This window comes from Conger conger, chromosome 7, assembly GCF_963514075.1.
Source record: "Conger conger chromosome 7, fConCon1.1, whole genome shotgun sequence".
NCBI classification, from domain to species: domain Eukaryota; kingdom Metazoa; phylum Chordata; class Actinopteri; order Anguilliformes; family Congridae; genus Conger; species Conger conger.
In genome coordinates, this window is record NC_083766.1 from 20,756,773 (window position 1) to 20,782,095 (window position 25,323).

Genomic DNA, 25,323 nt, shown 5'->3' on the forward strand with positions numbered 1-25,323 from the left:
TCCTTAATTGCACCTAATTAAGGTTCAAATATGGATTAAAAAACATTCCCTTGTGTTGCTGTTGTGTTGGACTGTCAACCGTTTGGAAATGTATGCTTGAATCTGACTTTTGACTATTGCCTATTCCATTAGAAAATGGTCTTGTACATTAATTATTGCTATTATTTTAAGTTCATACAAAATTCATATAAAACTATATTTTTCATTTTACAGATTTGCTGAACTGTTTTCTATACCAGACAGAATTAACCTTGGCACTGATATGGGAAAAAATAAGACAGTCTCACTCAACAAGTTCTTGTTTTCTTTTAATGCATCTGAAAGCAGGAAAAGATCCTTCACAAATGTAAGCCACAGTTTGCACACAACACTGCTGTCTCAGAAATACAGACTGTATTAATACACAGAAGGTTAGCACAGAACATCATCTGCACAAAGATCTGAGCTTTTACTTGTGCTGGACACAAACGGGTGACATTTTGGTTCAGACGAGGGTCAGAGGTCAATCAGGCTGGAACGCAGGAAGGTTTTTTTTTTTTTTTTTTTGTTTTTTTTCAGTAGACAGAAGGATGCTGGAATCATCGTTTAGAAAAGATGAGACTATCATCGCAATGACGGGTCCTGATTTACCTACGATGAGAACATGCCTTTCACACTTAAACCGCATGCTGTCAAATTGTTAACAGATTCCGATTGATTGTGTGTGACTGAAGCCGTGAGGTGTTATGTGGATTATTTGTAAGGTTTATATAACATGACTGTAAATCTGTGCAATGTTTTCCCCGATATTTCAGTGTGGTCATGTCTCCTTATGCCTCAATGTTGTCATTTTTGTTGATTTTCTTTATCACATAGATTTAAAGAGACGTAAAAATCATAGATATTTAAATAAAAAAATCACACACACACACACAGAAAGAATATTCCACAGTTTTCCACAAAGCGCCCTCGCCTGACCTCAGGGAGAACTGCAGGGCATCAGACCCTTTACCTGCATCACTGCTCTCATTCTGACCTCCCTCATATTAGACATGGAGCTGAGGATTTACAGTACAGCACTATACACCAGAAGAGTTCATTCATCCTGCAAACAGGCTTTCATTCTGCACTGAGAGAGAGGGAGAGACAGAGGGAGTGAGACCAAGAGAGAGAGAGGAAGAGAGAGAGGGCGAGACAGAGAGAGAGAGAGAGAGAGATATGAATAAACGGACATACAATAAACATACACATTGTCATTGTTATATATTGTTACATTTATCATAATAATTCTCATTGTTTTAACATTATTATTGTAATATTATTCATATGTATGCTTTGTATCATATGTACATTTGTATATTATGCCAGTAAAGCAATTTGAATTGTGTGTGAGTGTGTGTGAGAGAGAGATTGAGAGAGAGAGCGAGAGAGAAAGTGAGAAACAGAAAGTGAGAGAGAGAGAAGATTAGAAGATGGATGCAATTTCCCTCAGTACAGCAGAACCACAATGATGGAAATGAGATAAGATGATTTGCATGCTTATAATATCCATATCAATAATATCTACAGTATATCAGCAAGTCCATCAGTTACCAGTAGCTACAAACACAATAGGTCTTGGTAATTATTATAAAAATACATTAAAATCTGGTCTTAGGGAAGACACACAGCATTTAATCAATACAGTGAATCCCTTGTATCATGCTTTCAATATCCCATGACATTAGCATCAGACAACACTAGCCTGCAGGCTTGCACATACTTTCCTAGAGATTTCCTTTTCTTCATTAATACAATATTGCCTTCATTTAACCCGGATGTTCTTAAGTGAGAATTTCATTCTCTTTCATGGCAATGAACTGGGGAATCAATGTGGGCTAATTTTTGTGAGAAATGTCCAAGACACTCTATAACAATGCCCATCACTGTATGATGCTGAAGAAAAATTCTGCCATTATAGTGTCATTTAGAAAGGGGCTTATGCAGTGCAATGTACTTTAATGTACAGGAGGGTGGATATCAGAGCCTACTTAAGCCACTGACAAATGTGACCCCATTTCACAGTCTAATCAGCGGTCCTCTTACCCAATCAGAGGTGATCATCGAACACTTCATCCTCAGTGAAGTCCACATCTTCCTCCAAGATGGCTGCACAAGAACACACCATTCTCATTATTCTTATAACAGCACTACTAAAGTATATCCCAGTTTTTCAGCAAGTCCCAAACAAGTCAGATTACATAACCAACTTCTTTTGTTTTCATACAAGAAAAAAGGGCATTCTCAACTGTCTTTCTTTTTTATTTTTTATGTTATTATTTATTTGCATCTTTACTGACACAGATAGCTTTGCTTATATTAAATGTATACTTTTGAACAGAAGGAAGGTGCATCATACCCCTGAAAACATATAGACAGGAATACCAGCTCACTGCTATTGGAGCTCTAACACAACACTTCTCATTTTTAAACCTTTTTTGGGCAAATTTCATGTGGAGTGCTCATGTTCTTTTGACTAAATTAGGCTTGTCTGGAAGTCTGGAGGGTTCTCAGGGCTGAAAAGCACCTGGCACCGTACAAAGCGCAGCAAAGAGAGAACAGGCAGTGTCTTTACCGAAGGTGCTAATTAAACACCAAATCAGTCATCGCCTTTTAGAGAGATATTTTTAACTGAAAAGACCAAAATGTGCATGCAGACAAAGAGTGCATCCGAGTCTACGGACTGCAGTGTATGCAGAGATAAAACTGTTCTCAATCTCACTCATGTGTTCAATATTTGCCTTATTTCTGCCATACATTTCAATGATAGTTATGCAAGATTACCATGCAATAAGGCCAAGTGAATGAAAATGAACACTCATTAAATGTATAATATACTCCTTAAGGATTAAGCGGTAATTGTATCTTAAAGTATGTAGCTTTCAAGAAATCCTAGGGGTTGCACATTAGTTAGATGCTTAAATCCAAAGTAACAGTTGATTAGACTAAGCAGGGGCCAGTCTCCCCTGGAGCAATGTGGGGTTAAGGACCTTGCCCAAGTGGTACTTGTGTTCGGCAGGTTGGAGGTTGTTGTGGTACCTGTGTTCTGCAGGTTGGGGGGTGGGGTGTTGGGGTGGTACCTGTGTTCTGCAGGCTGGGGGGTGGTGGTACCTGTGTTCTGCAGGCTGGGGGGTGGGGTGTTGGGGTGGTACCTGTGTTCTGCAGGCTGGGGGGTGGGGTGTTGGGGTGGTACCTGTGTTCTGCAGGTTGGGGGGTGGTGGTACCTGTGTTCTGAAGGTTGGGGGGTGGGGTGTTGGGGTGGTACCTGTGTTCTGCAGGCTGGGGGGTGGGGTGTTGGGGTGGTACGTGTGTTCTGCAGGCTGAGGGGTGGGGTGTTGGGGTGGTACCTGTGTTCTGCAGGTTGGGGGGTGGGGTGTTGGGGTGGTACCTGTGTTCTGCAGGTTGGGGGGTGGGGTGTTGGGGTGGTATCTGTGTTCTGCAGGTTGGGGGGTGGGGTGTTGGGGTGGTACCTGTGTTCTGCAGGTTGGGGGGTGGGGTGTTGGGGTGGTACCTGTGTTCTGCAGGTTGGGGGGTGGGGTGTTGGGGTGGTACCCGTGTTCTGCAGGCTGAGGGGTGGTGGTACCTGTGTTCTGCAGGTTGGGAGGTGGTGGTACCTGTGTTCTGCAGGCTGAGGGGTGGGGTGTTGGTGTCGTACCTGTGTTCTGCAGCCTGAGGGGTGGTGGTACCTGTGTTCTGCAGGTTGGGGGGTGGGGTGTTGGGGTGGTACCTGTGTTCTGCAAGCTGAGGGGTGGTGGTACCTGTGTTCTGCAGGCTGGCTGGGGGCAGGTCCGGCGGGGGGAAGCTGTAGGAGCGCATGTGGCTGGGGTGGTGGCTGTCGTAGCTTGCGCTCTTTGTCCGTTTGCGGCACTCGACGGACAGATGACTACGACAGGCCTTATGACAGCTCACGCCACACGCTGGAGAGAGAGAAAGAGAGGGAGAGAGAGAGAATACAGTTCCCTGAGACTGATAAGAACATATGTACGAATTGATAGTCGTGTGCCTTTCCAATTTCTTTTAACATATAGCTTATTCACCTTTTTGTCAAGGGTGTGAATAATCTTTGAGGCAATGTATAAATATTGAAAATAATCAAACTTAACCAACATGGCAACTTCCCCCCTCCCATAGCAGGACAAGTAATTTCAATGAAAAATACTGCAATCTCTTTCCTCCCCCTCTCCCTCCCTCCCTCCCTCCCTCCGTCCAAGTCAAAATAAGCCTTAACGAACTTTGCCTGATCTCCAGACTGGGCTTATACACGCAACTCTGCTCAGAGATACATTTGGCAATTAGGTCCGATGACAAGCAGTTAGTTTCAATTACCTCTATCCCCCCTTCCCATCCCTCCCCGATCACAGGTAACAGCAGAAATAGAAATTAATGACTTGCTCCTGAATGGAATTCCCATTGACTCAGTGGGATTTAATTAGCACACAGAATGGCCCTATCGCTCATAAACACAAAGGAATTAGCCACTATTCCACAAGGTTGAGGGGGTTCTGGAAATTAATTCCACTGCCAACGAAAACTTTAAGTTGCCAGGTGATTGAGAGGCCAGTGAGGCATTCGGGTTTGTGAGACGCTGTGCAAGAAGACTCCCTTCGACCTCAAAGTAGAGCTTCATAATTTTAGGAAGTGATTTTAAAAAATGATAGGAGAAACAGTGAGCACCCACACGTCTGCCCTTCAAGATGAAACGGTATACTAATGAAGACCAGCACTGCTAAGCTGGGAACGATAGCAAGTCTCTCTTAATAGTGCTAAGCTTTCCGCCACTCAACCTTCATCAAACAGGCTTGTTAAAAATGCACGGAGTGAAGAGACTTAAAAAGGCAATCCTGGGTCCAATCATGATGCTGTGCACAGCACTGGTTGAAATGTATCTAATACGTGACAAAATATGTGTATTCTGTCCTTATACAATGGCAGGGTCAACTAAAGGTGGGTATATGAACTGGTATCACATATTTGAGCAGTGATAGTACTTAGACTGTAAACACACTGTGAACACGCATATCATGAAAATACATATCACAGAGTAGCCTTCCATGAAACATATTGCATTTATATAGCACTTTTCTAGACACTCAAAGCGCTTACAGTGATGAGGGGGAAACTCGACTCAACCACCAGCAAAGTGTAGCACCCACCTGGGTGATACACTGCTGCAAAATTGCACCAGAACGCCCACCACACAACCAGCTGAGGCGGAGAGGGAGAAAACAATGTTTTCGCCATTTGAATGGGGGATGATTAGGTGGCAGGTTGAGAGAACCCGGGTTGGGAATTTAGGCAGGACACCGGGGAACCCCCTATTCATATCATGGGATCACAGTGAGTCAGGACCTTGGTTTAACATCTCATCCAAAAGACAGCATCTCCTACGGCATAGCAAAGCACTGAAGTGAGGTATTGGCCCACCAACACCACTTCCACTTAGTTTTTCCAGAATGTCTCCCACCTAACCAAGTACTAACCAGGCCCACACCTGCTTAGCCACCACCATTCGGCAGGGGCTGGGTGCATTAAGGTATGGCTCCTGGCAGCTATAATGGCGTGTGCAAATAACACAGTGTGTAAGAATACAAAAAAAGAAATCGAAAAAATAAAAAGGAACAAAGTAATAACACTGTGCAATGTCAGTGTGTTTCTCTTTGGCACTTCAGGAAGTACCATCATAAAGAACCTGCAGTCTACAACTGGGAAGAAAAACGAAACATAAGGCTGCAGAAAATTACAGCATTACTCACACGTCAGATTGTTATTTAAACCCCCATTGCAGCTGTCCAAAACGTGGATCTGGTACAGTTCTCTCTGCAATGGGATTTTGCCAATGTCACCTCTGCCAGTCATCTCAGCTCTTTCAATGCCGTGAAAACGGAGAGGGACAACATTGTCAGAACAGCCATCAGACCAACTGGCTGTTGTACAGCATACACTCATTATCAGATCACAAGGCCATAAGCAGCCTTTCTTCTGTTACCTGCAATACCACCATCTACCAGAGAAAGTATGCAAGACCTCAGATGACAAACAACATGAATCTAAGTAGGAAAGATTAAATTATTGGGTGGCACAATGGCACAGTGGCTGGAACTTTTGCCTCACAGCAAGAAGGTTCTGGGTTCTAGCCAGGAGCCATAGAGTTTGCATGTTATGTCTATGCGGGTTTCCTCCCACAGTCAAAAGACATGCAGGTTAGGTCAACTGGATAAATAGCTCCTGCCGTTGCCCTTGACTGAGGCCCTGGCCTCAGAACTGGAGTTGGTCCCCGGGCACCGTACTATGGCCGCCCACTGCTCCTAAGCAATTAGGACAGATTAAATGCAGAGAACACATTTCATTGCCTTGGAAGGCAATGACAATTATGGATAAATAAAGAAATATTATGACAATGAGCTCAATTTCCAAATGGGTATAATTTCCATCCCAAACAAGTTCCAGAAGAGACTGCAAGGCACAATCTGTAAATTGTAGACTAATCAAGGCTTGAAAAAGCAATATGATATTGATTGAACAGTTACTACCAAACATGTTCTCACAACGGTATCTAAATGTTTTCATTGCTCTTGCTAGTCATGGTAGTTAGCTACCTGACACATACCCTGTAATTCAAAGTTATCCAGTTTATGTCAACCTAGAACCATAATACAAGTCAGTCTTACATAACATTATTATGAAATCATAAAACCTGCAAATGCCAAACTAAAATACTGTAGAACATAAAAATAGAGAAAGTTTAGGAAAGTTGAGGGCTTGTTGTGGTAAAAGCTGTTACTCGGGGCAACACAATGATACCCCTCCAGGTTCTTGGCTCTTTGCAGGCCGTTGTTGTGTCACAGGCAGCTGACAGCCTGCATACAGAAGGCAAGAGCCACAATGGAGCCCCTCCACTCATGCCATCAAAGGACACACAAGTATGGCTGTGGGCCATTTCATTTCAGGCAATATCAAACTGAATTACTTCAAGCTCATTTTCTTGCATTTTAAAATGGCTGCAACATCTTACACCACCTAATATGTGATTATTTTTTAGAAATCACACACACGTCCTAAAATTCTGCAGCTCGGGTTTAAAGAAGCAATTACACTGTGTGAGTAAAGAAGCAATTACCCTGTGTGTGACTGTTAAAATAGAAATCTGACTGCAAACCCTATCCTATCCAAGTACCAGTTGTTCCGCAAGGGATTTTTTGGGCCCCATGAAAAAATCTCACATTGGGCCCACCACCCAAGGCCAAATAATAAAATATTCCACTGATGCCAACTTCAAACACTGATGTTAGTGTTACGCCTCACGGCAACTGGGTTCGAATCCCCGTCGGCCGGGGCCTCTCTGTGCGGAGTTTGCATGTTCTCCCTGTGTCTGCGTGGGTTTCCTCCGGGTACTCCGGTTTCCTCCCACAGTCCAAAGACATGCATGTTAGGCTGATTGGAGAGTCTAAATTGCCCGTAGGTATGAGTGAATGGTGTGTGTGCCCTGTGATGGACTGGCAACCTGTCCAGGGTGTATTCCTGCCTTTTGCTCAATGTATGCTGGGATAGGCTCCAGCCCCCCTGCAACCCTCTTCAGGATAAGCGGGTTCAGATAATGGATGGATGTTAGTGTTATTAGTTCTATGTTCTCACATATTGTGACGGCTCCTTGTTCAGGGCCCCCCTTGCAATGGCTGCAGCTAATCTTGAAAGTCATATATATCAATTTTAGCCAATCAAAGTTAGCAGTGTTCCTGGAACAATCAGCATGTCCTGGCCTGAGTCTGAATGGCAGCGCTAAAGCTGAGTTTCTGCTCGGGGAGCCAGTGAGCCCATAAGCCAATGCTGCGGTCAGCTCTAGAGCAGTGCTGTCAGAACTGGGCCCCAGCAGTTCATTTCAAAGAGAGAAATTCTGATCTCCGAAAAGCAAAAGAACAAGCCTGGATCTCTGAAGACATCTCTTCACATCTCTTTCATTTTCACTCTTCATTCCCTTGCCCTACAGCACATTTTAAATTAAGATTACCGTGGGCTGAAAATCTGTGTTTTAGAGAGTGAAAGCGCAGAGAAAGCTTTTTAAGACATCGATGCAATCAAAAAGCAAAAGAAAATTGCACAAAATAGGCATCCCCATTAAAATCTGGGTCAAAATATTTTCCAGCATGATCTTGCCTGTATTATATGAACTAAAAGCAACATACGTAAAACACTGTATGTGGTCTGCTCAATTAACAAGACTACCAAATGCGACAAAGATCCAATAGAAAGTGGATTTTGCCAAAATAATATAAAATATAAAAAAGCACAAGAATGTCTGGATGCATGGGACACATTTTGGAGCGAAAATTGTTTCTAAAATATCACAAACTTTGATAGATTTGATTGATGTACAAGGTAAATTGCCACAGTTCTTCTGGAGACTGCTGTCTCACTTCCTTTTAGCTCTCCAGGTAATCCCAGACAGCCCTGATCAAGTTTTTTTTAATCAGGAAAGTGCTTAATATGTGACTTCACTTTACATAATGAAATACAAAACAATCTCAGTAAAATTTAATTATTTGATGGAATATTAATGCTTGAAAAACTCTTTTCTACTGACACACTAATACAGAAAGAAATAAACATCTAAACCAGATTTATATAAAACAATCTAAGCTGCTGAAGACTTTTGCACAGTACTGTAGATGCTTTAGGTCAATATAGTCAATATAGCACTTTATGTATTCATTAGCATTTTTGTGATAAGCCATAGCCACTGAAAGTTAATTGGTTTACAGTGCTGATATTTGTTGATGTAGCAACTTTCTTTATATACATATAAGAGTACATTGAGCAAATCTCATGCACACACAGACACACACACACACACACACACACACACACACACACACGCACACAACCACGCACACAACCACGCGCACACACACACACACAAAGTCTTGTTGTCAGCTAATAACAGTAATGGATATAAAATGCAGAATTAAATGTAGTGTAATATACAATAGAGAGGCACACAAACTTGCGCTGACTCGGCATTCTACAGCTTACAGCCATCCTCCAAAACTGGCCCCAGGAAATAAACACTGATCATGGAATAAACAAACATTCTTTTCAATTTGAAACAGATTCAAATATGCTGCTTAAAGCACATTTCTGACGGTTTTTGTAAGCCTCTCTTACCTTTGCACTTATATCCCCGTTTGTAAAATCCCCAGATCTGAAAAGACAGCAGTTTGCAGAGATTAAGCTAAGGAATTTCGATTGATGTCCACAGAACCATACAGAAAATCTGACTTGCACAGGACACCTGACAGTGTGCAACAGCAAAACAAGACCAAGACAGCAACACAACACAGTAGTATACACAGGGCTGGAGCTATGAATTTTCAGGCCTGGGGCAAAATATTTTGGGAGGGCACCCTCAATATATTTTATAACAAATTTAAAATGGTTACAGCCCATATCCTGTGCCTGGGACAACGTGTCCCAGTTGTTCCCCCTATCTGCGGCCCTGCGTTGACATCAACAAAAAACACTGGTCAACATTAAAACAGTTGGGTTACTGGCGAGTCTTGTTCAGTAGCTCTAAAGCAGGGGAGCACAGCAAGGGCTGAACCATTTCAAGATTTTGTGGCAACTCCTGCTGTTAATGATTTAATTAGCTTGATCATACTGCATTCTTGGTCGTTTGTATCAGCACCAGCTATAGTCATAGACTGCAGGGGTATCCTATAGATTTCACTGTGATCCAGTACAGGAGTGAACCAGTGTAATCTATAGAGCGGTCAGAAAAAAATAAAATTAAAATAAAGGTAACGGGTTGGAAGAAAAACCAGCACTCAGAACAGCCCTCCAGGAGTTGTGCACCCCTGTTCAGGTTTCAGGTATGAACGTCCTATATGTTATTGTTTTGTGTAGTGGCTGCTGTAAGGTTTCAGGTATGAAGGTCCTATGTGCAGTTGCCATTTTGTGTAGTGGCTGCTAGCTGGAAGGAGTGCATAACTCTTGCGTAGCGGATGGGATAGATCACTGATAATGCAGCTTTTTTGACTACCCTCGATGTGAGTAAGGAAAGGATATCTTGGGACCTTGCTCCACATATTTTACTGGCTGTATTGACAATTCCTGTTATCTTATTTTTTGTTAACAAGAGTGAGTGAGCGAAACCCAAGGTCATTGGGCTCTCAATAAACGTCTGATAAAACAGATGAGGTATGTTGCTCTTGACACTGTATTTCCTACGCTTTCCTAGGTGAAATCTCTGTGGACTTTTACTGTAGATTGTCTGTGTATTGATGTTCCAGTCGAGCTGTGAATCAGGGTGGGACCGCAGAGAGAGGTAGCCATCAAGGGCTTCAGCGAGATGGCTGTCCATGCTAATCTGTGGAGTGTGATCCTTTGCTGTTTTAAGGAATTTATCCCTACTTAAGCATAACAGATCATAATTATCCTACCCCAGTGTATGGATTTGGTATTGAACCAACCACAATTTGGCACTTCATATTGGGATAACTGTTCCCTGCAGAAGTGCTTCAGCAAGATTAGAGCCTGTCAGTTAGGACAGATGGTGGAGACAGTTATTGAGCTAACACTTTTATCCAAAGCAACGTACACTTGATTAGACTAAGCAGGGGCCAATCCCTCCTGGGGCAATGCAGGGTCAAGGGCCTTGCTCAAGGGCCCAACAGCTGCACTGTGGGAACCACCAACCTTTGGGGTCCCAGTGAAGCAGCTAAGCCACTAGACTACAAGCTGCCCTAGACTATAGATCAGTGAGGTATAGTGCACCATAAAGACAGGGGATAGAGGCTCCAGATCATGATGTCACTCCATTCCAAAACACCTGCCATTGTTCCACAACTGACTGTAGCAGAGTGATCCATCAAGGCCAATGAACATTTAATTAAACCTTTGTGTAAGTTGTATAAACAGCAGCAGCAACAGAAACAGAAACCAAGACCTGCCGTTTTGTATTTTTAGAGGAGGTGTATGTTTGAAAAGCCCTTATTAACCTGGCAGGTCCACACTGGATGAGGTCAAGAGCAGGAACACAGCGCTCTTATGTTAGGGACAGGGGTTTTCCACCCACACGTTGCGACAAAACAATGTTCTTCAAAGAAGGCTGTTGTGTCGAGCTTTTTCTCCAAAGAAGGCTGCCTTGCCACAATGTGTGGGCTGTAAGTAATTTACCTTTGTCCCTGGAAATCAAGCCTCCATTTTCTTTAATTCAAACATTCTCTGCAACAGTTTTAATGTTGCTCTTGGGGGTCTATTACATTCAACATTAAATATACTTTTCTTAAAATGGCTTGTGTGTACTATTTTCAGTTCACAAAAAAACATTATACAATTTGCCTTTAAAATATGGTTTCTGAAAATTGGATTCCAAAGGTTGATGCGTTCTGTTCACAGCATAATTCTACCATTTTCTATTAACACATTTGATTGATCCTGCTGTGAGAAAAAATCTGTTTCATAACTTGTGGTTCTCTGCATATCTTACTTGCTGCCTCCCGCAACTAAAACACTTATCTCTAACCTGTTTTTTAATCAAAAAAAATATTTGTGTGTGAAGTTCCCCTTTTTGCAGGAGTGAGAAAGGACAGGAAGGACTGTGAAAGCACGGCGGTTTCAGGGCAGGGTGGAGAACAGGGTGCGGTGCATTTGCGGTGAGGTTTATGCGCCGCGGTGATCCATCGAGAGGAGGAAGGAGAAACGCTGTGTTCATGCGCGGGGCCAGATGAAAAACGGGAAGTGGCTGCTTTTGTTGTTTCGGAGACATTTTTACCCCAGGCTTCCAAACGTTCCCACACTGTCTCCGACTGCGGCTGAGGCAATCTCTTCCACAAAAAGGTAGCGCCCCTCAATCTCTGCCACTCACTCGCTGACTGCTCTGCTAATGCTGTTTTAAGAGCAGACAGTGCACACAGTCCAGCAGGAAGGCTCCCGCAATAACCTCGTTTCACCACTAGAGGCCACAATAGTAGCCATGGTCACAAGGATGTGACCTGTTTAGCTCTCTCTCTGTGTTCATTGCCGTCCTTACGCTGTGCCTTTTCACGGCTGCGGTACAGGCTGCAGAGTTTTGACGCCGTGTTAAAGTGACCTCACCCATTTCCTCTGCGGAGAGACAGCCTTATGCAGCGGGGAAGACTTGCACAAACAGAACCAAAGCAGGACGAGGCAGGAAGTGACAAAGAACAGAGCAGGAAATGACCGTTACTGGCCTTCCTCTCATCTTCGCTAGGGGTGCCCCTTCCCTTCAGCGTGTTAAAAAAACAATATTTCCATATTTCTATCCTGAAAGAGGAATGCTGCAAAACTGTGTGTGGGGAAAATGATTCACTAAGACCTTTATAATAACGATAATAACTTGTTATTTAGCTGATGCCTTTATCTGAAGCGACTTACAGTTCATTAGGTTAAGCGGGGAACAATCCCCCCTGGAGCAATGCAGGGTTAAGGGCCCAACAGCTCCACTAGGCTACATGCTGCCTCTACCTTTCGTACATGCAAAACGTTTTACCACACAAAAAAACAAATAACATGACCACTGTTTGTTCATGGCACCTGTTTTGTTCCAATCATTGGTTGTGTTGTTAGTTTTGCATGCGCTAAAAGGTTTTAAAAGGGGGGGGCAGGGTTCGTACTCACAATGCCAGTGCAGTGTTGACAGAAGGAGGGCTTGACATTGTTACTCTCAGTAAACGTGTGGATGAAGCCCATTTTGCAGTTAAGCATGGAACTGGCCCCGGTGAAGTAATCAATCATCTCCTCTCGACTAATCTGGCCATCCCTGTGAGAGAGAGGGATGGAAAGATGATTCACATATTATTAGTGTTATTATCAGTAGTGTAATTATCAGTAGCAGTCATAGCAGCAGCAGTAGTAGTAGTAGTAGTAACTGCAATGTTAGTCGGATGGTTGTAGTATGACAATATCTTGATTAATATAACAATTTTGGTCACCATTATTGTTGTTTTGACAGTATTACATATTTCCATTTTTAATATTTTCGGAATTACATTTTTACTTCAGTAATCAGTTTTTAAAAAAATCATTTCGCTCAAATTGTAAAGATGCTGATGATCAACATCACTCATAATCACACAGGTGCAGGTGGCTACTAAGGTTTACACTAGGGATGTCCAATCTTTGTTAATTAATTTTGGATAATTATATTTCGGATAAGATGGGACACCCCTGGTTTGGACAGTTCCTGTTCTATAAAACAATATCTTGTCCAAATGAAAATAAGTTCCTGTGAAGCCGGAAGAGGCAGATATGCATAGCTGAGTCAGGGGCTGCCAGCTCTTTCCGTAACTCACTGATTTTTGTCCAGTTCCCCAAACTTGCTGAGGTAGGGGAAGTTGTTCCTGATGCTCTCAAACTCCTCCTGGGAAATGTACCCGTCTCCATCCGTGTCGAAGTTCCTGAATACAGACTGCGAGACCCAAGAAGACCAGTGACACCCAGACCCGATTTCTCCTTCATTAGTTTAGTCTTAGGTGCCTGAATATATGGTCCAACGACCACCACCTCCCATCCCATCCAGCTGAACATAATAAATAATAGGCCACTCTTGGTCTTGATGGCCAGACCACAGTCCGTAATCAGCTGGTCTAGCCTCAAAACGCTTCACAGCGGTAGACATGCCACCAAGATAGTTTCACAGGTCAGAGAGCGTAAAACTGAAGTTGTGTTTGAGGACCAAATGGCTCATACCTCCACCATGGTTTCGATGTGTTTGCTGATAATGGAGGGGTTGGCCTTGGGCTTCACAGAAGAGGCCCATTCATCCATCATGGAGGGAGGGGGCCCCGGACCTGGGGGGGAGCTGGGAGCCTGAGGAGTTTGTGGAAAAAAGAGAAATGTCCAAAAAGGTAGCGTATGCCTGAGATATATTTCAAATTTAAATTGACCATTTTCATAACATACAGCTAACAACTATGGTCTCAAAGATGCCAAACTAACATAAAACCATCCTCTCTATAACGCAAATTGTTAGCTGTTAAATGTTATAGGTCCACTCAGTAATTTTGGTGGCTAATATAATGCTAATAGCTTACAACAACCAAAAGGTCGAAGCTACAGTATAATAGTACAGAATTATTCTCCTAATAAAAATAACAGTAAAGATCCTTGTAAAAATCACTTGAAAGGAAAAATAAATATGTAAAATAACACAGTTCCGTGTTCTTAATCCACCACATTAACAGATGTTTAATAACAAGTCCCTTGTGCTCAAATGGAAATGACCATGGAAATGAACGCATAACTCACTTGTGGGGTAAGACATTGAAAATAATCATTAGCTTGCATTTTGTCTAACCACCTCATGTGCACTTTACCTTGCCACTGTGGCCTTATGCAAACTGCAACAGTAACAAAGACTCAGTATCACAGAGTTCAGTGGGCAAAGCAAAGCTGTTGCCTAGGTTACCAAGACGCCAGTGCAAGACGTTAAATACTACGAGTACCATGATTTCCAGGACATCCACGTCATTTCCGTGGAAAAGCAACTGGACAGTCAGCGGAGATTACCGAGTGGGTCTTTAAGGACCACACACTGAGAACATTCGGTGAGAAGGATAGGGAATGGAATGCCATTGACTTTTAAACTAAACGAAACTTTTAAACTCCTGCTGAAGTGTTTAACCTAGCAGTGCAAAACGACTTTGAAATATTTGATAATCTAAATATTTCCTAACTTATGTCATTCAGATTAAAGTTTTGCTTCAAAGGGAAAATTGTGAAAGCAACTAAGCAACTATAAGAAGATATGGTCTGGCTTAGCCTGTGGTCTGTGGTCTGTGCAGCTAGAGGGGTGACCAACAGGTCCTGGTATATCTAAATAAGGCTGCTTCCAGGGCATCTGGGAAGCCTGCACACTGGTGATTGCGGGGTTACTCCCTTATGTGGTTAGAAAATGCACTAAAGCATGTCCGGGGCATTTTTGTCCACTCTGCATTTTCGCCTTGCTCGAGAGAAAGCCACGATGTGGCACTTTTGGGATTCCCCTCCGGACAGGGAGAAGATGATCCTGCTCTCTATCGCCCCCTAACAACACACAAGTACTCACAACAGGCTGGGGGACACGTGGCTCTCTCTGCAGGGACAGCTGGTAGATCTCATCCTCTGTGTGGAACTGATCCAGGGACACCTGGACAGACAGACAGACAGACAGGCAGAAATGAGGATATCATTCCACACACAGGACTAGGTGGTAGGATGGTGTTGCTTTAAAGCAGGGTGCACAACATGGGCTGATCCGTTTCAGGATTTTGTGCTTCCTAATTATTGTGGTCTTAATTATTTAATTGACTCAATCATATCTTAACTGACATGTGTATGAGTACTGGCTACAGCTGCAGACTGCAAGTGTATCCTAATGATTTTACTCTGCTTAAGTACAGGCTTGAACCAGGGTAATTTATGGAGCAAGTTAAAAACAAGGCAGTTGGTTGGAACAAAAACCAATCGAGCCCCCGGCCTTCAAAATCTCCCCCGAAAGATCAGTTCCACTCGTGTATAAGTCACATCACTTCTGTTTCAGCTTGTCTTTAACAGAACTAGCCTGTACAGGGGCATTACAGGACTGGGCTGGAATCATTCTACAGAATTTGGTTTCTAATTGTGTGTTGCCAGTGACTTCTGTTGGACATTTGAGTGAGATGCATGTTACAGTAATACAGATCATGTGCAGTAGGTATGGTCCTATCAGTTTGTATCATCCTATGGCCCAGTTGGTAGAGAAATGTAACTAACAATGCAAAGATAGTGGGTTTAAAACCCAGGAGACTACCTATACTGAAGTTATGCATTCATAATCCTGTATGTTGCTTTGGATAAAAGTGTCAAATAAGAAGTGTATCTGGTTCATTCACTGAACACTTACCACATGCAGTTAATTTTTCTCCAACTTAAAATTCTTGCATGCTTTGTAATGGCTCAGATTGTTAGCCATTACACCAAATTTATGCATTTCATTTAAAAATACAGTTAAGTATTACTTTAAGGTGACATGGTTACATGAATTGGCATTAATTAATGTAGTTGTTAATTAATTACTGAGAGGTTAGTACAGCATTGTACATGCATATGTACAATATGTATCATTAATTCATCAGCTACATTACATAATGGCAGTTCATATTGGAATAAAACAAACAGTTAACGTATTTTCTAATGGTAAACTAATTCCATGTGTATCCAATGGTTTGTCAATGTATACATATTCATGCAAAATAACACATTAGTTGTTAACAAGTAAATTATGGAAAGATGTTAATTCTATGCATTTATTTGCACATGATTAGCTCATGATTAAAAACTGCATTAGTTAACTCCAATTCCTCCCTTATTGAAGAGTGTGGCCCATAAAAGGGTGAGGTGTGACCGTGTGACCACTCGACCGTATGACCGTGTGATCGTGTGACCATATGACCGTGTGACCATGTGACCGTGGGACCATGTGACCATGTGACCATGTGACCGTGGGACCGTGGGACCGTGGGACCATGTGACTGTGTGACCGTGGGACCGTGGGACCGTGGGACCAAATGACCGTGGGACCATGTGATCATATGACCGTGTGACCGTGTGACCGTACAACTGTGTGACCGTACGACCGAATGAGGACGGGCACAGACCGTGAGCAGGTTGAGCAGGTCGGTGTTGGCGTCGACGCTGGGGGGCGTGGCCTGCACGAGGGCCAGCTCCTGCAGGATGGCGTAGAGCTGCTGGGTCTTGGCCAGGTTGACCCGCGTGTGCTCCCGGTCCAGCCAATCGGGCAGCGCCACGTGCACGGCGATCAGGTCCTTCAGGTGCACGCCCAGGATGGGGAAACGGAACCCCGCGCTCTCCGCGAAGCGCCGCCGGTACCGGCTGTAGTTCCCGCTCGACGTCACCAGCTCTGTCAGGTCCTGGAACGCCTGGAATTCCCAGGGATTGGAGTGGGAGAGAGACTGGGATCAGCTGCACGTGCCAATCAAGTTATTATCCCACTAGCACGTTCGTTCAGCGAAAATACAGGGCAACCTTTTAAATGGTAAATGGTTAGTATTTCTGTAGTGCCTTCATCCAAAGTGCTGTACAATTGATGCTTTGCGTTCACCCATTCATACACACACTCACACACAAACGGCAACTGGCTACCATGCAAGGCACCAACCAGCTTGTTAGGAGCAATTGGGGGCTAGGCGTCTTGTTCAGGCACTTCGACACACCCAGGGTGGGATCGAACCGGCAACCCTCCGACTGCCAGACGACTGCTCTTACCGCCTGAGCTAATGTCGCCCCCTTTAATGTGTAAGGTCACAGATATGTGATTAGAATGTTGATAACTATAACCTAGTGGCTAAGGTACATGACTGGGACCAAGAAGGTTGGTGGTTCTTAACCCCGCATAGCCACGATAAGATCTGCACAGCTGTTGAGGCCCAAGATTTTTAACCCAAGGGATTTTTAATTGACCCTTGCTTAGTCAAACCAACTGTAAGTTGCTTTGGATAAAGGTGTCAGCTAAATAACTGTAATGAAACTGTAATATAACTGAACAGCATTTTGTGCAGCAGGTGTAGCGATTGGTTGGAATGAAAGCCTGCATACTCTCATACATGGCACATGATTGGGCACCCCTGCTTTAGACCAGGGATCTTTTCTCCTGGGCAAATAACTGAACATCCTAATGCTGATATAACAATCACTACTGGTAACTCTAAGCAACAGAGTTCTAGAACGCTGAAAAGTTCTAAATTTACTCTAGTTCTAGAACACTCAAAAAAAGGCTACTCTACAAAGGGTTACTTCATTTTCTTCAAAGGAAATCACATTTGGTTTATATTGGTGTGTCACATAAACAACAGGAAGACACAAACAGCTTGTGTGGTTTTGGGTTTGGTTCACAGGTCTGAATCACCAAGGCGCGGCTTCGGTAATTGCGGTAATTTTGTGCACAAACACAAAATGGCCGCTGTGAAGTTCGGCTGGAAACGAATAGCGCTGAAGAAGGGAATAATAAATAAATAATGGAGGAGGTCATTAGGGGGATGTATGGGTGTTGGGGCAGCGCTGGCGGGATTGCGAACCTTGCGCGTTTCGCTGCTAATGTGCTCCTGCGTGTCCTTCAGTCGAGAGATGGAGCTGTTGCTCAACCCCCCCACCACCGCCATCAGGGTGTTGAAGTTCTGCAGCAGCAGCAGCTTCTACAGAGGGGAGAGGGAGGGAGAGGGGGAGAGGGAAGGAGGGGGAGAGAGAGGGATGGAGAGTTGGGGGAGAGAGAGCGTTGGAGGGTGGGCGAGAGAGAGGGTAAGAGAGGGAGAGAGGGTGGGTAAGAGAGAGGGTAGAGAGAGAGATGGAGAGAAGGTGGGAGAGAAGGAGATAATGTTTCACATTCATTTCTGCACATGCACAAAGATGTTTGTTTGTATTCTGTTTATATACTGTTTATTTTGTTTAAAAGCTTTTCAACTTGAGAGACTGAGAGAGAGGGAGAGAAGGGGGGCGAGAGAAAGAGACTATGGCAGTCAGTTAAACAGGCCTCATTTTTTAAACGCTGTGTGTTTTTAATCTGGAAGGTTAACTGAGCGCTCATTTCTCTCACTAAATGAGGACTCTGGGAGAATGATGCTGGCAGAGAAATCGATTGATTGCACAGTGAAAGATCTGAAAAAGCGAGGGCTGATTGTGAAACAGAAGCTAACTCACTCACTCCAGAAATAGATGGCACCGGCTCTTTAATGGCCGCCGTGACTAAGGGCCTGCTTCATCAAATGCCATAGCAGAAAATTGCCAAGATCTGACAAAAACGGCAGCCGGGAACTGGCTTTCGAAAATGAGCTGAAGCGAAAACAGATTTAGGAGTGACTCACAGCATCTTTGGAATTTGGGCCTGTGACCAGAACATTTCCGGGTTCAAATCCTGCCAGACACCACCTACCGTGTGCTGCCAATCAACTGGCTAAAGCAATCACAAATACATCTCAAAACACAGAGGGCTCTTTCCCAATCATTTTCCTGTTACTAGCTCCAACCTTCGGGAGAGGCTAGAAAAAGTGGTGTGAAAAGGACCAACCTCCAACATCCCACCCACCCCCTGGCACTGACCTGGGCCACCCTGATGAAGTGCGCTATGACCTCTGCCCTTTGGGTGGCCCTGGGCTTGCTGAGGACCATGATCTGGATCCACTGCGACACGCTGTTGAACAGGGTGATGAATCTCTCCAGGACAGGGTTATCCACCGTGCACCCGTGCATCACAAAACTGTGGTAGTCCTGGAACTGAGGACCCAGAGGACAGGGGGTCAGGGGGTCAGACACACACCTGAGAGCACAGATTCTGTACACTCTCAGAAAATAAAGTGACAGTGGAGGCACATTGTACTTCAAGGACCAAATTTCTCAAATGTACTCAAAAGTTCTCTTTTGGTACAAAGAGAGTACATAATGACAAATACAAATAGAACTGAATTGAATCAAACCACCTGTTACCAAAAAAGAAACTCGTAGACTGCAGAAGTGAAGAGGGCAGAAGGAAGACAGGGGGCTACTATATGGTTGCTATACACAATCTGTGATAACAAACAGGATTTATTTCGTCCTCTGTACAGCCACAACAAGTTTTATTTTCCAACTGTAGGACCAAGGTCGTTTCTGTTTTCCCACATGAGCAGATGTTCTGTCACTGGCCCCACACTTCATAACTATTCATAATTTTAAGCTGAGCGCTGACAAGGAAAGAAATGTTAATGTTATGCAAACGGAGCTCAGTATCTTCTCAGTGAATATGGGCAGACTCACCAGGATCTTGCAGAAAGACCTGTACTCCAGGTAGGTGAGGTGCTCCGCCAGCTCACAGGAGTCCAGGTGATCAAACAGCAGGGACACCTTGCGCTTCTTCAGGACCGAAGCGTTGTTCTGGGTCACCTGCCGCTTCCACTCATAGGACGGCCTGAGGTGAGCCCCCAAAAATCTTCAATCAAAGGACCTGTCCATCTACTTTATCATGGTACTTGGCACTTATTAATGCACCGGAGCAACTGCTAGCAAGCACTACACTTTCCAATACCACACCTGTAAAATTCATGTTGCTGCTAAACTCAAGTCAAAGAATACCAAGCAAAACCTGTTTAAATATGTTACTGAAAGGTACACTCTCAGAAACAAAGATACAAAAGGTACAAATGCTTGTTGCTGGGCAGTATCTTATAGGGGCATAAATCGTACCCCGAGCTAGCAATATACTGTATAACTAATCTGTCCCTTTTTCTTTTTAAACATAATTTCTCATTTCTAACCAAAGAGGACATTACTGAAATTTCAGGGTACATTTGGAAAATTTGATCCTTGAGGAGCAAAATTTTACCTCCATTGTCACTTCATTTCCAAGTGTAAAATGTGCAGTTTCATTCATTTCTGTTGCCGCTAAACTCAAGGTCAAATCAAAGAATAGAAAGCAGAACCAGTCCCATGCCTGATATAAAGTGGCTCCATATATAAAGTGGTTGAGAAAATTTAGAAGGGTTTTAATATGGGGCTCAAATGAGTATAGTAGTTATTTTGATTTGTTGAAAAGGTATAAGGTCGAGGTTGCCATATGGCACTCTTGGGATTTTATGGTAGTAACACTTGGGACTGAAATGGTTAAATGTATTACTCGAAGATAGGGAGAAATTAAATTGTGGTCATTCTCCTTGTTCCAGGTTACATGATGAATATGTGAAATATCCTTCGACGAGGGGGGTCACTCACAAGCTCTCGATGTCGATGAGGCAGCTCGGGTTCTTGTCGCCCCCCTGGGAGAGGAGGTCTCTCAGGCCCCGGATGTTCTCTGCCAGGTCAGGGTTCAAATCGAACTCAGCAGGAAATTCTGAGATCCAGTACCTGTAGAGCGAGGAGGGCGGAAGGAGGCTGGAGCATTAACCTGGAGCTGGATCCACACACCGCCGTATGGAGAACCCCACTGTATCTGTAGGCCTGTGGCCTCACTGCAATGTCCTGATGTGACAATTTGGGAAAATGCACAAATGCACAGACACAGACACAGACACAGACACAGACCCTATAGAGTAAGGACATAAAATTGTACCCCTAGCCAGCAATATATAATTAATTTGCACTTTTTTGGTTGGAAAATGTTCTCATTTGTACTCAAAGAGAACATTACTGTACTTCCAGGGTACATTTGAGAAATGTGATCCTTGAAGAACAAAAATGTACCTCCACTGTCACTTTATTTTTGACATTCTGCAAAATATACCTTTAAATCCACAATCTGCTAGTGGTATAGGTATAGGGCCATGCGACCAAACAGTGCACTTAATAAGCAATTGTTACAAGAACACAGTTTATGGTCCACAGTTTATGGTCTGAATATTTTCATGCGATTTAATCAGGCCCGTTTTCACACTTTCTCAGCCAGTTTACAAGCTTTTGTAGGTCACTTTTGAAATTAAACAACACAGTAACCACATTCACAGTATTTGTACAGAGTTACTGTTAAATAATTGAACATTTTGTGCAGATTCTCTGAATACCTGACCAGGTGGCAGATTTGCATCCTGCGCTTGGTAGAGCAGCTGTCTGCCTGGGACCTGTTGCAGTGTTAGGGAATATGACCTTCTGTTTTAGTGAAGATAATTCTCACAGGGCTGGGGAGGGCATGCTGGCTTTCATTTAACACAAACACCTTGGCTCAACTGGCCCAATTACCTTATTACCTTAATGCCTATCCCAAAATACAATAATGACCTGAGCATAGGGAACAATACGGTCTTAGAGTACATCTATTATCTCACTTAAAATGGATAAAACAGGTAATCAGTTTGGCTACCCATTAAAGACTTTAGCAAAGCTAGTTGAACTCATTACAAATGGTTCATTTTTTTAATCGGCCAACATATGACACTACAGTGCGGGTGTTTCTTAACATAACTTTTTACTAAGGATTTCCTTCTACCTCAACCAGAATGCCCACAGTCATTTTCTTTTTCAACTGAACTATTTTTAGTCTTCAGTCAAATATGGGTGAAAATCTGAAGAGCAGGGGCTAGATCAAACATTTGGCATGCCCAAGCAAAGCTAAAAGCTGATCAAACCTTTCAGTAGCAGTTTAAGCCCCGGAGACCTAATAAAGGGAGCCATCTTGGCTCCAGAAGTGCACCAGGGAGCATGCCTTTATGGGGAAACTGAAGGATACATGAGCCGGAGCTTCTTGGCCAGGTCAGAGGAAGGGAGGTACCAGGGGTGCATCATGAGGAACCTGCGCACTAGAGAGACATCCTTGAGGGAGCCTTCATCATCTGAAACAGAGAGAAAAGCTGAAAATTGGTTTGCAGCCTGCCGCAAACCAAGACAACCCTCACTTCCCCTGCTGTCAAATCCAGCTATTCCAGCTTGATCAGATAGAAATTTGAACTGGTCTAGCTGGGTATGAGCTGGTCAACCAGCATGGTCAAGCTGGTCATAACGCTGGTCACACTGGATATGAGCTGGTCAACCAGTTACTGCTGGTAGCTTGTTTGAACTGGTAGCTGGTCAACATCACCCCATATAAATAATGGTTAAATTAAAATGTTTAAAACATCATGACATGGTGATGGTGGCTCTGTAAGGACCACGGTCTGGCGCACTGACCGAAGGCGTTGAGACAGGCCTCAACCAGCTCCTCTACTGTAGCCGAGTGCTCCGTCTCCATCTTCTCCTCCATTACCCTCTGCTCTTCCCTCCTTCCACTCTTCATCTCCTTCTGTCTGGAAGTCCTCTCTTCCCTTCTGCGAGTGAGAGGCAGAAACGAGAGACTAAAGCACTAAGTTCAATGGACTGCATTACTATACAGCTTTTATCCAAAGGGCTTTACAATTGATGCCTCTGGTTAACACACACTCACAGGCTGCCATGTAAGGCAGCAACCAGCTCGTCGGGAGCAGTTGGGGATAAGTGTTTTGCTCAGGGACACTTCGACACACACAGGGCAGGGAATCAAACTGGCAACCTTCTGATCAAGCGGCCAGATAACCGCTCTCACCTCCTCAGCTAATGTTGCTAACTAACACACAAAAATGTCAGTTTGGTCACAATAGTTCTCCACACTGGTTCTCCAGACTGAAATCAACCTTAGAATAGAGAGAATTCTAAGGTCCTAGAATTACAAGATTCTTGCTGACATTTTTGACAAAAATGAGTTAGTATCATACATAAGTTGTTTGAAGTTTTACACAGAAAATACTGTTTAAAAGTATGAACGAAATGCTCAACATAAAAAGGTTGCATCTGCTAGGAGCCCATTAACTTTGGTATCTTTGAAGCTCAATATCTCAAAACCACACAGAATGCAGACATTAGGATTCCAAGGTCACAAATTGTGAGGCGGGGCCTCTGAAATGTTTATCAAATATCATTAAGCCTGCTCAAGGCAGTTCCTTCCGTTAAAAGCCTGTTGACACAACTGATAACAGTTAGCCAGTGAGCAGACGTTTGCACCATTCTCTGCAAACTCTAGAAACTGTTTTGATGCCAGGAGATCAGCAGATACTCAAACCACCCTGTCTGGCACCAACAATCTTTCCATGGTCAAAGTCACTTAAACCACATATCTTCCCCAGTCTGACATTTGTTCTGACAGCTTTTCACCAGGTCTGCATGCTTTTATTTATTTTTTATTTAGTTGTTTCCACATGATTGGCTGATTACATATTTGCATTAACAAGCTGGTGTACAGGTCTACACAGTGAGTGTATCTTTGTGTAGGACCTCTGCTCTTAACCTGTCCTAAATGCATTTTTGTAATTTGCTCTGGATAACAATCATTCCTAGAGCGGGGATCATCAAATCACGGTCCTCAGTGTCCAAGAACTGCTGGTTTTCTCGGCTGGTCCCGGAGAGCTTGCTGTGCTTTAAATTGCTCTTGTCACCAAACCATCATTTACTCCATCTCTGCGGTTGCTAGTTCAGCGCTCATTAATAGCCTGCATCTGAAAATAGAGCCTCTGATTGCCAGTTCCTCTCTAATTAACTTGTCAACCTGTGGCAACATTTTCGAGCCGGGTTTTTACGGAATCGCAATCAGCCCGTATAACACCAGTCCAAGAGCGACGGATGCCGAATTGCTTTCATCTTTAGCCTCTTCTTAACCGAGAAGTGCAAACTGAATGTATTGTCTGCCGCCGTCTGGATAAAACCGCGCTCTTTGCCGAGACCATATCGCGGGATTTCTTTTCTTTTTTTTTTCTTTCATCCGTCGTCTCCTTCCATTGCGTGGGAAGAGAGGAGAGCGAGAAAGACTCTCCCTCTCTTCTCCACATCGGCAGTGGGCGGACAGACTCAACAGTGGGCGTTCAAGGCCACTTGGAGGGGGGTGGGGCTCAGCTTCTCTGCCTCTCTTTCATGGACATGGGGGGGTGGGGGGGAGCTTAGAAAGTATTATCTGTATGCTTAGGAAGAAGAGGTCTGCTTTTCCAACCACCTTATCCTTATCCTTATCTCCGCACCACCACACATATTCTATACTGGTTAATCACACTCACAACTCAACTCCCGTTTCATCTTCCCCTCAGGGTGTTCTGGGTCTAAAGCAAGAAAATAGAGTTCAAGTAATAGCAAAAGAAGCTAGTACAGTGATGTTATGTCTGTATGTTTCCAGACAGACCTTGCAGCCCTGAACGCCCTATACTTGCTTTTGTGAAACCGGCAAGTCTTCAGAAACTCAAAATATGCTTCAATAAAAAATGCTGAAAAAGTGAACTATCCTTTCAAGACAACAAACAAGAACATTGTATTCCAACATACTGCAATTAATGTCCCACAGGTTTTCAACAATTTCCTCCATGGAGTCCCGCTCTACCTTTTGAATACTCTGAACTCCTAACATAACATAACGATGAGAACAGGCCATTCAGCCCAGCAATGCTCACCTTTTCCTACCACTAAAGTAGGAAGCCTACAGCTTAATTTGCCTAAAGGCTAAATAGTATCTAGTACCATGTCAAGCCTGGTCAAACCCCCCAGTGTTTCTGCCTCCACTACATAACCTGGCAAGCTATTCCACGCAATGACCACTCTCTGTGTGAAAAAATACTTCCTAATATCTGTGCAGAATTTATCCTTTGCCAAAGTCCATTTACTCCTGGGTGCCTTAGTTCACCAGCCACATCAATTGGAGGAGCTCAGGCTGTCCTAAACCCACACTACCATGGACTAAACGATGCTGACTCAGAAACACACTCAGTGGAGGTACAATTTTGTTCACCAAGGATTAAATTTCCCAAATGTACCCTTAAGGTACAGAAATGTTCTCTTCATTAACAAACGAGTACATTTTCCAAGCAA

At 43.7% G+C, this 25,323-nt stretch overlaps 1 protein-coding gene across 4 annotated transcripts in view; it reads right to left on the minus strand.

Moving 5' to 3' along the window:
• Positions 1 to 295: 295 nt before the first annotated feature.
• The window catches only part of rasgrp2 (RAS guanyl releasing protein 2 (calcium and DAG-regulated)), a 29,503-nt gene continuing 4,475 nt past the window's right edge, over positions 296 to 25,323 (minus strand). For 2 of the 4 annotated variants that reach the window (XM_061248076.1, XM_061248073.1), the window contains exons 2-17: positions 22,633 to 22,769; positions 22,196 to 22,298; positions 21,534 to 21,590; positions 20,749 to 20,880; positions 19,798 to 19,948; positions 19,105 to 19,278; positions 18,087 to 18,203; positions 16,650 to 16,931; positions 15,080 to 15,160; positions 13,723 to 13,842; positions 13,326 to 13,441; positions 12,652 to 12,793; positions 9,178 to 9,214; positions 3,777 to 3,935; positions 2,065 to 2,127; positions 296 to 1,103 (exon numbers count right to left, since the gene is read on the minus strand). In XM_061248076.1, the coding sequence (XP_061104060.1) occupies positions 2,069 to 2,127; positions 3,777 to 3,935; positions 9,178 to 9,214; positions 12,652 to 12,793; positions 13,326 to 13,441; positions 13,723 to 13,842; positions 15,080 to 15,160; positions 16,650 to 16,931; positions 18,087 to 18,203; positions 19,105 to 19,278; positions 19,798 to 19,948; positions 20,749 to 20,880; positions 21,534 to 21,590; positions 22,196 to 22,298; positions 22,633 to 22,738 (1,836 nt within the window). In that variant the 5' untranslated portion in view covers positions 22,739 to 22,769 and the 3' untranslated portion in view covers positions 296 to 1,103; positions 2,065 to 2,068. Of the gene's footprint in view, positions 1,313 to 2,064; positions 2,128 to 3,776; positions 3,936 to 9,177; positions 9,215 to 12,651; positions 12,794 to 13,325; positions 13,442 to 13,722; positions 13,843 to 15,079; positions 15,161 to 16,649; positions 16,932 to 18,086; positions 18,204 to 19,104; positions 19,279 to 19,797; positions 19,949 to 20,748; positions 20,881 to 21,533; positions 21,591 to 22,195; positions 22,299 to 22,632; positions 22,770 to 25,323 lie in introns of all 4 variants that reach the window. The other 2 variants (XM_061248075.1, XM_061248074.1) reach the window with 2 other exon arrangements.